At 45.6% G+C, this 14,799-nt stretch overlaps 1 protein-coding gene across 2 annotated transcripts in view; it reads right to left on the bottom strand.

Annotated features, from left to right (window-relative positions):
• Positions 1-392: 392 nt before the first annotated feature.
• The window catches only part of SHROOM4 (shroom family member 4), a 208,746-nt gene continuing 194,339 nt past the window's right edge, over positions 393-14,799 (bottom strand). For both annotated transcript variants that reach the window (XM_059385933.1, XM_059385934.1), the window contains 4 exons: positions 10,703-10,852; positions 9,654-9,834; positions 5,371-5,640; positions 393-4,039 (listed from right to left, as the gene is read on the bottom strand). In XM_059385933.1, the coding sequence (XP_059241916.1) occupies positions 3,770-4,039; positions 5,371-5,640; positions 9,654-9,834; positions 10,703-10,852 (871 nt within the window). In that variant the 3' untranslated portion in view covers positions 393-3,769. The remainder of the gene's footprint in view (positions 4,040-5,370; positions 5,641-9,653; positions 9,835-10,702; positions 10,853-14,799) is intronic.

The following is a 14,799-nucleotide window of genomic DNA, read 5'->3' as shown; positions in this document are numbered from 1 at the left end:
TCAGGTTGCTGAGAGGCAAAGTGTGAGACTGGACTATAAGGTAGAAGATGATGCTAGTAAACAGAACACATAGCTGGAGGTGGTCTAGAAAGTGCCCCACCTCTCTGTTCAGGCTAGACTCCAGAACTGGACTCTGTACTGCTAAGGTCTACCTTAAGATTACACCTATTGTTTACTCTTCCTGAATTCTAAATTATTTTACTGGGGTTAACGAATAGTATATCATCAGTGCTATCCCTCAGGGATCAGGGTAAGAGTAGGGATGTGGGTAAGGCTCTGGTCAGATGGTTACATATGAAGGATTATAGATAGGTAACCAAATTCCTTTCCATTATTTTTCAGTAGAATATTAGAGAATTTCCATCACCTCAGTCAAAACACTTGAGATAATCTTATTTTTTTTTTTTTGTCCTTAGCACCCTTTATTGAAGTATAACCCTTGATGACAATCTGGCAGGCATATCAATGTCAGCCAAGACAGGAGTGGTGGAGGACACAATCGCAGAAACAATTAGATTCAGAAAAATAATAGCTTTACATGGCATAGGTGACCCCCAATAGCTGTACAACAAACACTGGTTCTTAATCGATAGAAATTGCCCCCTGCCCCACCCCCCTCTAAAGATCTACTAATCTTCAAAGACTATAATACACTGTTACAGAACTGTTACTGGCATAGACAACTTCTTTGCCAAAGACAATGGGAGTCACCAAGCTCCAAACAAAGGAAGTAGCCAGAAATGTGCTCAGCTTCCTCCATCTGGGACTTGCTATGGGCAGAGCAGCACTTTCAGGGAGACTGGGGTTCAGGCTGTGGTTGTGGTTCCCCCAGGGAAGCTTTCTGACACAGGGGGCTAAATGGAAAACAGAGCCTGATCCTGGATTTGAAAAAGTCTTTTTCATCTTTTATCCTCTTAGTTCCTCTGCATTGTCTCTTCCTTTCTGGGGTCTTGTTTTTAGTGTGTCTGTCTCTCTTGGGTTCCCCTTGAGCACTTACCACTAAGCCCTGGCTGAGTCTGTAGCTGGTGGGACTCAAGGAGACTTAACGACCCAGAGCCCGGGGTTGGGGTAGGGGAATAAGAAGGGACAAGCAATAGTAACCCTTGCACGGATTCCTCTCTATCAACCTATTACCCACTGGGGCCTGTGTGAGTATTTGAAGAGAGAGGATAGAAGTCAGGACCAATAACTCTCTTTGGGGAAATCCTCTGGCCCACCTTCCACATTGCTACACACCTCAGACCTTGCCAGAGGGCTGAGCCCAGGAAATGAGAACAGGGGAGAGGCACTGTATCTCAAATAATACTGGCAGCTCTGAAGTACCATCATTCACATCTGTAGCTTGGGGCATTAGTTCCTGTTTAGTAGCAGACTTTTGTCTGCCAAGCTTCACTGCTCAGTATAGGGCTTATTTTATTAAGTGCTTTAGAAACCATCCTTCTGGTGAAAATGAGCATCCTTTTGTTCTGATTCCAACTCTAATCTCAGGTGGGATGAGGGACAAAAATAACATAGTCAATAGTACTTATAGAGTGATAAATTTAATACACAACCAATCTAATGCTGACTAGGAAAACCCAGAACGTGGTCTTTGTGTCCAGGTACTCTTCCCTGTGCCTGTGTTTCCAAAAAGCTGTTTTAGCACCACCCCAAATCTTAGAATGATAGATTATGTTGGCCTCAAACCACCCCCGCCCCCATACAGGACATCTCAATTTACTCCTTATTTATCCTAGAGCCTGTTTAAGAAAAAAAAAAAAGATGACAACAGCAGCCTCTATTCATAGCACTCCCCCACCTTCCTCAACCTTGGCTTGGGTAAGCCTAGCCCTTTACAAGCCATCAGCCTTCCTGAATAGCATAGATTCCTCCACTTGAGGGGAGAATGGCAGGTTGACATTTTAACAGTGGTTCTGATAGCAGCAGTTCACTTAAGAGCATACCAAGAGACCCCCTCAGGACACACAGCTGGCCAATATTCTTCCATTGTTTCCAAATACAATGAAGAGGAAATGGAAGCTAGAGAGCAGTATTTGTAGCAGCAGCAAAGTTCTTTGGCAAATTCTTTGGCTGAATGAGGCATCCCTGCTGCTACAGTTCACCTCCAAGGACCCTGGGAAACTCAGCAGTAACTAGAAGAGATGTCAGGGCTTAACTGGGCAGGGCTGTGCAACATGAACCAGGGGCTCCAGTGAGCGAGGAAGAGGGAATGGAGCTGGATAATAGGCTAGAGTTTGGTCACAGCTCCTTTCCTGCTGTCGCCCACCTGAGGGATTTTCCAATTTTCTAGGACAGGACCTTTGCAACAATAGCAGCGTTCATTGTTTGTGTGCCTAAGATCCTGGCTAGGTCGTAAGTTGCTCTGGGCAGGGGTGGAGGGGTGGGTTGTGGGTTGGGGGGGGGTGGTTGATGAAGGGGTGGCCCTGACTGGAGCTTCTAGCTACCATGAATTTCAGTTCCCTGGGTCAGGCCAGAGGCTGGAAAAAGCAAATGGGAGATGGAAGATCTCCTGAACTCTCTGCTACCCAATTTCTTAGATGGGAGGTGGTAGAGAAATGGGTAAACCCTTAAAACTTAAACCTGTTGGGGAATGCTAAGCTTATGGTTATCCTGATGTCAAGGAAAGTATAGGGCCAGGCCAAAGTAAGCTGAGTTCAAGGTGAAAACTCCTTTCGTAGACCCTTGTAAACTTCAGGGAAAGAATTCAAGACTTTGGCTCTCGCGGGGTTGGCAGGGGTGAAGAATTTGAGGCTTTGGCTTTTGCTCATCTAACCTCAGTGAAATTCAGGCTGATCTACAGAAAACACCTTCCTTCTGGGATTACTTTTCCCTCTCCGATTCCCCTTTTCTCACCTTCTTAGTTAACAAAAATGAAAAAAAAATCAAAACATAAAAATAAATAAAATCAAAAGGTCATTTAAAATACAACAAAGAACCCCTTCCTCAATAATGAAATGTGTATCCAGAAGTCAGCTTTAGTGGAGCTCTTAATGGCCCAGAGCGTGAAGACCTTAGGGTAGGCGCCTATAACCCCCAGCAAGGAAAGGTAGGAAGGGACAGAATGTGGTAGGCCAAAAGTCTCAGGACAGGAGGAAGGCCACACTAGCCAGGGCAGAGAGTAGGCCTCCTTCCCCCTCAATCAGCTGCTGGGGAAGGTGGAAATGGAGCTGATTCGTGTAAGCCTAGCTTCTGCGGGGGCACCTAGGGGTTCCCAGTCTTTGCTTACATTCTGTTTCATGTTATTTCTTCTTCTGTGCTTCCCACTGCAAAGCTTACATGAGGCCCTTAAATTGCTGGTGAGTGATACCTTCAAGACATTCAGATCTCTGTGGGAAATGGCTGGGCAATGAACCTTGGGCAGGATGGAGCTACACAGGCAGATTCTCTCTGAGCCTCGAGAGGCTGATTGTGGTGTGGATGGGTGGTGGAGTCCTGGTACCAAGAAGAATGAAGACCTTTTTTTGGTTCTGTGTGCAGTGAGTACTTGCCTATGCAAACTGTGGGAAGGAGAGTGTGGTTGTATAATCACACCTTGCTGCAGGCACTTCTGCTTCTTGCTTCTCCCTAGGGTAGAAGTTTGGGGCCTCCTCAGGGAGTCCTAGCTGGGTGGGGGCATTGCTAGGTGAGGGGCAATGACAGATGTCCAAGGTAGAGGCTATGGAACAAACTGCTAACTAACTGCTATCTACTTGCTAACAAACTGCTAACAAAGGTTGAAAGCACTTCCCGTTGTGTCTGGGCAGGGATGGTATATCAGTCTACTGGTGGATTAGAAATTGCTGGGCCCCAGGAGTAGGCTCTCCCTGAGACATTTGAGCTGCTCTTCCCCAAGCTTGATCTTCTCTTCCAGCTCTCGCTGTTCGATGATGAGAGCAGATTTCATCTTCACAAAATGCTGGTAGTCTTGGAGCTGGTCCTGAGGCAGGTAGCGGGAGACCATGCCAAACACCAGCTTCTCCCGGCTGTCCACATGCTCCTTCAGCTCCTTGGCATCTGCCAACTGCCCTGTCAGCTGCTGCTTCTTCTCTATCAGCACCAACTGAGGAATCAGATAGACCAGTTAAGAGCCATGCCAGTTCCCAGTCGGCTGCCTAACCCATGGCGCCACCAGGAACGCGGCTGCCAACAACTCCCCACTCTGCGCTAACTCACCATCCCTAGACTTCCTACCATGAAGTCCACCTTCATGCAAAAGCCCTTCTTTCCTAGAGCAGCAGGGAGGATGAACACAACAGTGATTCTGGATGGGGCGATGTGCATTCACCCCTTTCCATCCCTAAACGGTCTTTCATCCATGGACCACCACCAGGGTTTTGGTGGGGGAAGGCTCTGACAAAGCCAGCTCATGCCCCTTCCATCCGGAGAACAAAGATCACTGTGACGGTGCTTTCAAAATGGTATGTGTCTCTGTGTTGGTGTACAGGTGTGAGTGTACATATCTGTGTGTGTACGCATGTGCATATGTGCCTTTTATTGTGGATTCCAATTTGTATCCCGAACCACTTCTGTGTGGAAAGGTAATATACTTTTGGTTCGGGGATATATGCAGAGTGGCCCAACCTGTGAAACTGATAGACTCCCAATCTCAGCTACTTGGTGAGACCTTGTCCTCTAACTCAGAGAGAAAACGAGGTGAACTTGCTGCTGCTGCTGCTACTACTACTATTACCAGCAGCACCACCAATATCACCACAACTATTCCTACTACTACTCTTACTACCACCATCAGTACCAATACTACTATTACTACTGTTATTACCACTAACGTCAATAATACCACCACTACCACCACTACCACCACTACCACTACTACTATTACTACCACTATCACTATCAATACCACTACCACTACTTCTACTACTATCACTGGCAGGTAGCACTCATTCAGCTTTTACCCTGTTCCAGGCCCTGTTTTAAGTAATTAATATTTATTATGTTATATATTTATTTAAGATTTTATTTATTTGAGAGAGGGAGAGCACTGGGGGAGAGTGAGAGGAAAAAGCAGACTCCCCACAGATCAGGGAGCCCAATGCAGGACTCGATCCCAGGACCCTAGGATCATGACCTGGGCCAAAGGCAGATGCTTAAATGATTGAGCCGCCCACATACTCTGGATTATGTAATTTAATTTTTAGAACCCCATGAGGTATAGGTAGTGTGCTTTTGAAGAGACTGAGATAGAATACAGTTAAGTTGCCCATAGTCACACAGTTAATTGTTGGTAGAGCCAGAATTTCTAGGCACTTAAAAGCCAGTGCCCATACTATGATTTATTGTGTCCCAGATAAGCCAAACTTGAAAAAGGGAGCCCTGAGAAGGAACAGATAGCATTTCCCCCATCTAACCCCCCAGAGACCCCAACTCTACCTTCTCCTGGTTGGCCTCTGAATCGATGCTGTTGAGAGCATTCTCCACCCGGGCCAGTCGTCCAGAGAGGGACAGCAACAGGTTGACCACTTTGTCCAGGTCCCCAATAAACAAACGGTATTTTTCAAACTCATTGGATTTACAGACCGCTTTTAGGTTGGCTTCCACCTCCTCTCCAAGGGCAGAATTGGCACTGATGTCCTCTAGCAGTCCTCGCTGGGCCTCCCGCAGGACAGAAAGTTTTCTACTGATGCTCTCAATAAGCTGTATCTAGGAGAAATCAATAGGAAAAGGCAAAGGATGAGATGGGGACTCACAGAAACTGATCTGTGCCTGTAACCTCTGTTTTGGGATCCCTGAAAGAGATGGTAGACTCTACGCGTCCTCAGAAACAAAGGAAACCCGAGCAAGTCATGAGAAATTCCAGTTTTCTGGACAGGCGTCCTCTATCTCACCTATTTCTTCAGATCTTGTAGGAATCTGCCACGACCAAATTTCTTGGCATCAGGTAAGTGGTACCCATGGGCTAATTCTCATTTGCCAGATGTAACTTAATACTTACTGAGACCACTTAATAAATAGGAATTGGAATGCTTGTGAGAGCATGGGTTGGAAAAGCATTGTCATCAAGTGTTTGCCTTTGGTTTCGTTGATTGTCCGTCAATCCACTCAAGTACCTCTTCTGTGGATGGCACTGTGCTGGCTCTTCACTCCCTCTCTGTTTGGCTTTTGAGGCCTTTTGGATAAGACTGTGGGTTCTGAAGTCCCCATAACTAGGTCTGACTTCTAGTTCCCCCTTCCTGGCTGTGTGACCTTGGGCAAATTTCTTCATGGACTTTTACACTCTTGATCGGCAGAATGGGCATAACTGCAGTACCCACCTCATTGAATGTGCAACGGGCTTAGCAGGGACCAAGTGTTTAATAAAGGCTGGCTGCTATTGCTGTCATTCAGCCTGGCCCCACCCTACCGTTCCAATCTCAAGATTCAAGCTTTCAGGATTTGTCCCTCATTCCATCTGCATTTACAACACTCATCCATGCATTCCTGATTTGCTTTATGCAGTTCTACCTGCTCTCCATCTCTTCCTTCACTTTGACTAATCTCCTTCTTTCTTGAGAGCCCAGCTTTGCTCCCACCCTCCCTGCAGGAAGCTTCTGCCTCCATAGCCCTTCCTTTCAATGATCTCTTTTTCTGAACTCTCCTGTCTTTCAGAAATAGAACACTAGAGTGTAATTTGAAGTTGTTCATTCCCTGTTTCACATGGGTGCATCTGATCCCTCTTCTACTGATGATAAGTTTCTTTTTTTAAAAGATTTTATTTATTCATTTGAGAGAGAGGAAGAGCATGCATGCGTGCATGACAGCACAAGCATGGGTAGCAGAAGGCAGAGGCAGAGGGAGAGAGAGAAGCAGGCTCCCCGCTGAGCAGGGAACCTGATTCTGGGCTCGATCCCAGGACTCTGGGATCATGACCTGAGCCGAAGGCAGACCCTTAAACCGACTGAGCCACCCAGGCGACCTGATAAGTTTCTTAAGAGAAGCACCTCCTGTGTCTTCTGATCTGTCTTGCCTCTGGGTGTAACCAGTTCTGGAACTCCACTCACAGGAAGGTGGTGTAGTAGAGCAGCCATTTGGAGTCAGAGATGCCTGGATTCCAATTCCACCCCCTCCAAAGTGTGTGACCTTGGGCAAGATACCCAATCTCATGGAGTCCTTTGTTTCCTCATCTGTAAACTGGAGAAGCTTCTCCTCTACTCCCACTCCCCACTACCATTGTGAGGGTTAAGTTAGATCATAGAAGTAAAATGCTTCATATTTTGCCTGGCACTTTAAGTGCTCAATATCTGTTTAGTATTGCTGCCGCCGCCGCCGCTGCTGCTGCTACTGTTGTTATTATTATTATTATTATTAATCACGTACTCTGAGCTAGTAGATGCTTGCCTGGTGCACAGTCCTAACAAGAACTGAGCTGCCTCAGGTTGCTCACAGTTTCTGCTCAGCATCGCACTATGGTTAAGGGCATGGACGCTAGTGCCAAACTACTTGGGTTTGAACCCCAGTTCTGCCACAAAGCACCAGTGTAGCCTTGAGCAAATCACTCAACCTTTCTGTGCTTCAATTTCCCCATCTAAAAAATGGGATAACAATAGCACTTACCTCATAGTACTGTTCTGAGAATAAAATGAGTTAATACAGGTTACACACTTAGAATAATATCTTGTATCTTGTGTATATATATTGAAGTACTCTTCTTTGTTTTTTTTTTTTATATATATATATATATATATATATATATATATTTTTTTTTTTTTTTTTTTAGGTAGAGAGAGGGAAAGACAGTGCACACGAGCGGGTGGGGAGGGGCAGAGAGAGAATCTTAAGCAGACTTCACACCCAGCATGTAGCCCAACACAGGGCTCTACCTTATTATGGCTCTGAGCTCATGACCTGAGCTGAAATCAACAGCTGAATACTTGACTGACTGAGCCACCCACACACCCTGCTTCAGGGTTTGTTTTATTATTACTCACACCCAGGCACTGTGGGACCACAGGCTTGTTGTTTTCTAGCATGTGTTCCTTTCTAGTAGTTTATTTAGAAATGTCCAAGGAGAAATGTCCAGGAAATGTCCCAAGAGAGTCTTCTCTGGGTCCAGGGCCTGGTATCTATTTCAGAACCAGTCAGAAGTCAGGAGATCACCATGATCTTAAGACTGAAGCATCATAGGTTTATATGTAGGGAAAATTCTAAAACCCACTGGGAATTAGGAATCAATGCTACAAATGACATGACATAATTAATTAGATGCCAAGAGGGTCCCAGTTATACCTCTTACTTTTTCTTTCCCAAACAAAACTCAATGCCAGGGACAAGGGAGGGCTGGGGGCCAAACAATTAACTTGGAAAATCACCTACCCACCATAGCTCTTGGGTTCCATCGTTCCATAGATCTGGAAGGATGCAAACAAAGACAGCCCTTTGTTCTTGGCACCTACTTTTGCAACCTGAACTTCAGTCCTGGGGAAAGTGTACTGGATAGAGCTGAGGAATCATCACAGACCCAACTAGAGCAGGAGTTGCTTTTCTAGGATATTGCAAATTGGTGACCTTCTTCACCTGTCTTCCTCAGACAAAAGCTGTCCTAGCTTCCCCACAATCACTTCAAATCACTACCTGCTATTCTGTGCCTTGCCATTTCTGGTAATTTTTCTCTTTTCCTGGTCAGACTCTTATTAGCTTTGCTCCTAATAAAGAGGTCCCAAGTAAGCCAGAAGAAGCCTTGCCATGCTCAGGGAACACAGAAGCCAAGGAGGCAGGCATCTGGATCAATACAACTCTGATACCACCATGCTTCCAATTCTTTCCCTGACATTTTGCTTCAGATTTGAAAGTGGTGGGGGGTCTCCTGCAAATGGCCTTGAGCTTTCCTACAGGTCATGCCCTGAATGAGAAGCATGGGTAGAGGAGCAATTTATATTGAGTTCAGATGTTCACAAACTGGTAAATTAGACCTTTGGGGTTACCATGGAAACCTTATTTGCTTACGAAATAAAATGGGTAAGTGCAGGGAGGGCAAAGTGATTCCAGGAATTTGATTAGAAAACTAGCCTAGTGATGCTTATAGGAAGAACAGGGAGGCTTTGCAGCAAAAACATCATTTCTATCATTTGTTCTACTATTTTTGAGAGATTATGGATTATTCTTGCAAATAAATACTAACGTTTACCAGCCTCCATTTTCTCCTTTTTTTTTTTTTTTTTTTGGCTTAGTCAGTCTATTCCCTCACCCAGAAAGTGATACAGAGAATACAATCAATGCCTGCTATTTGTTTGAGCTTGCTGGCAAAACCTGATGTACCATGGGCAGCAAGTTACTTACAGGGCTGGCTAATTTCAGAGGGACTGCGTGGTCAAGTAGAAAGTGTAACAGTCTTGACTTCAAGTCCTGGATCTACCAGTAGGTCTATAACCCTGGGCAACCTAATCTTCTTAACTGGAAAAAAGGGGATCACTGTCTAGTTGTTTTAGGGATTCGAGAGATACAGTGATGATGATGATGATGATGATTTCTATTACTATCATTACTCTTATTGGCTGGATCAAAATGAGACTGAAGTTCCATTTGTGAGGAACCCAAAGAGACTAATTTGATGTCCATACTGAACGGGGACAACTTGGTACAGGGATGTACCAAGTTGTTCTGGAGAGTGTAGAGGGCAGGTCAACCTCCAATCACACAAATTAAATGCTAAAAACCTAAGACATATTAGAAAACTTCACCTTTTTTTGAGCCAGTTCATGGTCAACTTCTTCCTCTTCCAGGCCAATCTCTGCCATTTCGGGTTGGTCTTTCAACTTGTTCAACAGTTCTGCCTTGGCCACAGAAATATTGTAATAGGCTGAGTAAGAGGTAGGCATCCCTGGGGCCCCCAGAGGAGGTGAGAAGTGCTGAAATTCTTGTCTGTGGAAACAAAGAATGACCATTTGAACACCTCTGTTGAGAGGCTCCTAAACTTTCTGCTTCTTAATTTCCCCATTTGTGAAAACAGGACCCTGCTTCACCAAGGAGCTATGGAATAAGGAAATGATGGACCAGGAATCACTGCTGAAATGTCAACTGACCACATGAAGATTACCCAAAAGCCAAGGCAAGGCCAACTTTGAGAACTTAGAAGGCTATTTTTATGCCCCTGACTTCAACAGGTGGGGAAATTCTTTAGGGAGGATTTGGTTTGGTCAGCGCCCCACTAAGATCCAGAAAGACTAGAAGGCTACAAAGTTCTGAGCTTCTGATTTTCCATGATTCCCTTCAGTTCATGGCCCTGGCATATAAATCCCCAGGGAGGGAGGAGGTAGCAGGGATATATCTGAGACCTTAGCTATTCATCCTCCAAGACTGTTGGCTTCCCTCCTGCCCAGCCTGCATTGCTGCTCTTTCCAGCTCTATCTAGTCTACTTGCTTACAGAGGCACCCCACAGCTTTCCTGGACACTCTCATAATTTATTCTTTCCCGGTGGTGCCACTCCTGATTGACATGGCCCCTTCGCTGCAGATCACCCACAGCAAAGAGGACACCTGTGACTTCAGCAGTGGTCACCATGCTGGAGGCTGGGGTTAGCACCCCTGCCAGGGACTGGTTACAGCCTACCACATGTCTCATGAGCTCTTCTGAGACTGCCTGTGAGGCAGGCCTTCAGCCTGGGAAGGGATAGCATCTCTCCACTTCAGGCATATCCCCAAAGGCCCAGCCTCCTCCATGGTTGCAGAATGAAATGGGGAGAAATTGTAACCCGTGGCCCCCAGGGGCTTGACGAGTGTAGCGGCAGACCCTGTTGTCTTGGGTTCACTGAAGCCCGTGGGGCTGAGGTGCTGCTTCTCAGAGCCCCAGCCCACGAAAGAGAACTGCTCCTCAGGGAAGAAGTAGCTCTGGCTCCACGCTGGCTTGGGTTTGGACTCTTCTGCCATCGAGGCTTCTGGTCTGGTGTGAGGAAGGAAATAAAGAGAAATGCTTTAATATCAGGTTTCAGTGACAGAAGGGCAAATAATTCTACCCATGGCTTATGCAACAGGGAGGCCCACCCCCACTATATTCTTGGAGCCTACCAGCCACCCCAACCCTCCACCTGTCTGTGTCACTGACCCTTTGCTAACCTCTAGCTATTTGAAAGGAAAAATAGGAGAAACTCATTAGTCATTTTTGCAGCTACTTGCAGCTCTTAGATAAAGGTCAAAAATAATGGTTAAAAGGCTCCACAGCTATTTACTGATTCATGCTATGCTGCCTCCTAATTCACCACGCAAAAGAAACTTGGGCATGCCAATATTCCTCATCCAAGGTATTCATTTTACCTGTGGGTTTTTAAGATAATAACACTAATAAACGAACAACACTAGCTAATATTCAGACGTGGCTTACTATGTCTTAGAAGCTGTCCTATGATGTGTTTTTCTGTATGTGAGGGGTAGGGGTGTGTGTGTGTGTGTGTGTGTGTGTATACATAGAGATTAAAAATGTAATGCTCACAACAACCATTTTACAGATAAGGAATATGAGGCATTGATAAAGTGGAAGAGGAAAAGTGACTTCCTCAAGGTCACCAAATAGTAAATGACAGACCCAAGATTTAGACCGAGGCAACCTAACTCCACTATGTCACTATGCTATCCTGCCAAAGTGACAACTTGACATCATATAAAACCTTGCATGTAAGGAATTTTCTGGCTGGACTAGATCTTCGTTAGCAGACAAGAGAGAACATTCTGGAAGGAATATGAATATATGAACTTAGGGAATTCTTACCTATAAGAAGAAATATATAGGACATGTGTGAGAGAGTTCAGAGTCAGAAAATGCTGAGAGAAGGTACAGAATTAAGGGGGAGAAAGGGATGTGGCTGCATGTTACTTATATTTCAATAAAACTGGAAATATTTTTTAAGGGATATACTAATTATAGACTCAGATCGCAGCAGACACAGCCCTATACAATGTCACAGTGTATCATATTAGGCATTATGTCTTAGTGCCTCTGTCCTCATAATCTCCACAGACAAGGCAGAAGTTACAGGAAATCTAAGAAACATAATCTGCATTTTATAAGGAACACTGAAGCAAAAATCAGATTCCTTCTGCAGAGCACTGAGAGGAAATGCATAGAGCTCAGAAACTAAACTATACCTGTACTCAAAGCAGAGTTAGGAGACTTAACACTTGAAAATTCCACTAACCTGCTTTCATATGTATCCCAGCATTTTGTAACTGAATAGTATGTGGGTTATGGAGATGCTCTGGTTTGACTTGGCCAAAATTAGCATGCCTTTTTTTTTTTTTTGCATTTTAGATTCAAAATACAATACATCTACCTATCCCTAAGACTTATTCCTTAAAAAATCTTAAAGCAACTTCCTTCCGGTTAGAACCCTATGCTCTCCCAGGGTCTGGAATGTGATCTGGAGGAGTACAGAGATCCTGGGAGGATGTAATGGGCACAGTGAACCACATGACCTGGGTTCGGACACCCTGTGATCTTTAGTTCCCCTGTGCCACACTTTTCTCACCTACAAGATGTAGGACACTAATGGTATCTATTTCATAGGCTGGTTGTGAAGATTAAATCCATCAACACACAAAAGTGCTTAGAACAATGCTTGGCACATAGGAAGTAGGCAAAAAATATAACAAGACAGGAAACAACATGTGTTGGGGAGGAGGTGGAGAAAGGAGAACCCTCTTACACTGTTGGTGGGAATGCAAGTTGGTGCAGCCACTTTGGAAAACAGTGTGGAGATTCCTTAAAAAATTAAAAATAGACCTTCCCTATGACCCTGCCATTGCACTACTGGGTATTTGCCCCAAAGATACAGATGTAGTGAAAAGAAGGGCCATCTGTACCCCAATGTTCATAGCAGCAATGGCCACAGTCGCCAAAGTGTGGAAAGAACCAAGATGCCCTTCAATGGATGAATGGATAAGGAAGATGTGGTCCATATACACTATGGAGTATTATGCCTCCATCAGAAAGGCTGAATACCCAACTTTTGTAGCAACATGGATGGGACTGGAAGAGATTATGCTGAGTGAAATAAGTCAAGCAGAGAGAGTCAAGTATCATGTGGTTTTGCTTATTTTTATGGAGCACAAGAAATAACACGGAGGACATGGGGAGATGGAGAGGAGAAGGGAGTTGAGGGAAATTGGAGGGGGAGATGAACCATGAGAGACTATGGACTCTGATAAACAATCTGCGGGGTTTGAAGGGGCAGGGGGTGGGAGGTTTGGCCAGCCTGGTGGTGGGTATTATGGAGGGCACGGATTGCATGGATCACTGGGTGTGGTGCATAAACAATGAATTCTAGTACACTGAAAAGTAAAAAAATAAAAAATTTAAAAAAATATTAGCTTTGTTGGGAATAATGCTGTTCCTTAAATCAACACCATTCAAAGAGGCATCTATAACTGGTTCTCTGCAACCACAGCTAGCTAGGGCTGTGTGCAAACAGATGTTTCCCCTTGCATCCTATAGTCATTAAACAAAATAAATCTCTGGAACGGATTACAAGATCTCTAGTAATAGCAGTTTCCTTCTCTCTGGCCAAGGCACCAAGGTGAATGGAGGTAAATAAAAGGAGGAAGGAGTCGGAGGCTGAAAGGGTCAAGTCTGGGGCCTGTAACTATGACCGCTGGAACCCTCTGCCCTACAGGGACCCAAAGGCCTCCTAAGGCCTGGCTCGTTGCAAGAGAGCCAGAGAGAGGGTGCCTAGGATGGCAAATGAAGCATAGGTTTTAGAGCACGCAGGTCTAGCTTTGGGATCAGAGTCCGTTAGTCCCTTATTTTCCTCAGCTGTAATTTCTTCATCTGTAAAATGGGAATCATCTGTCAAACGGCCCACAAGGCTATTGGGAATTAAAGGAAATCAGCGGGATAAAACGACTAGCTGTGTGTGGCCCACAGCAAATGCTTAATACCCATTCAGCTATTTGTTTATCTGTTCTGTCTTCTTAAATGTTAAGTGCCTACTCTCTGCTAGGTCACCTTCCCTTCTCCCTGCCGGGACAGGAAGCGACCACGGTCACTTTCCACAAAGCATGTTCTCATCACAGTAAGAACACTCTCCAGCTAGATGGACAGCTCGAGAAGCAGCCATGAGGACTCCAATGAGAGATTCTCATGGTGTCAGGAGCTAGTTGGGCCCTGTTGTGCTGTGCTTGTTGACCTGGTGCTGGAAAACTCAACTAGGTCCAGATTGCTGGGTAAAGGAGCTGTGGGTGGGTAAGAGCCAGGAAAACAAGGTACTTCTAATAGCAACAGTGTCTCAGGCCTGTTCCATCTCTAAGGGGATTTAAAGAAAGCACTTAAAGTATAGACACTTGCCCCCCAGCCGTTCCCCCAGCAGAGTGTGGGCTGAGCTCTCTGCAGGACGTCCGGCAGAGCTGAAGCCAGAGCTCTGCTGCTTTGGAGCTAAGACGACAACCACCAGGCACTGGATGCCATGCTGATGAGCACAGGCACAGGGAGGCAAACAGACACCAGCAGCCCCATGGCCAGACTACCCTCCTGCTTTGGCCTCCCTGTCCACCCCATCAACTGCTGCCTATGGCCCACCGGAGCTAATGCAAAGAGGCAGGGTAACAGGGCTGGGGGTGTTGGAGAAAGTGGAAGAGGCAGCTAAGAGTGACCCTAACTGTTGTAAGGAATGGGCAGGGCATCAAGCGCCCAGCCCCAGGAACAACTGGGGGAGGAGTTTCAAAGCCCAGACAGGTCCTGGAGCAGAGGCTGGTCAGGCTGTGAGCAGGCCTCTCCTTCTAGAGAGTGAGCAAAAGAAAAGGCAGGAAAGAGCCTGAGCCAGGCTTTGGGGGAAATGCCAGGAGGCAACAACGGCTTTAATGTGTTCTGGCTCAGGGGCCTGACACTGATGCATATCTTAA

Source organism: Mustela nigripes, chromosome X, assembly GCF_022355385.1.
Source record: "Mustela nigripes isolate SB6536 chromosome X, MUSNIG.SB6536, whole genome shotgun sequence".
Lineage (NCBI taxonomy): Eukaryota > Metazoa > Chordata > Mammalia > Carnivora > Mustelidae > Mustela > Mustela nigripes.
The sequence above is the reverse complement of the archived record's forward strand: the minus strand, read 5'-3'. Positions and strand labels throughout refer to the sequence as shown.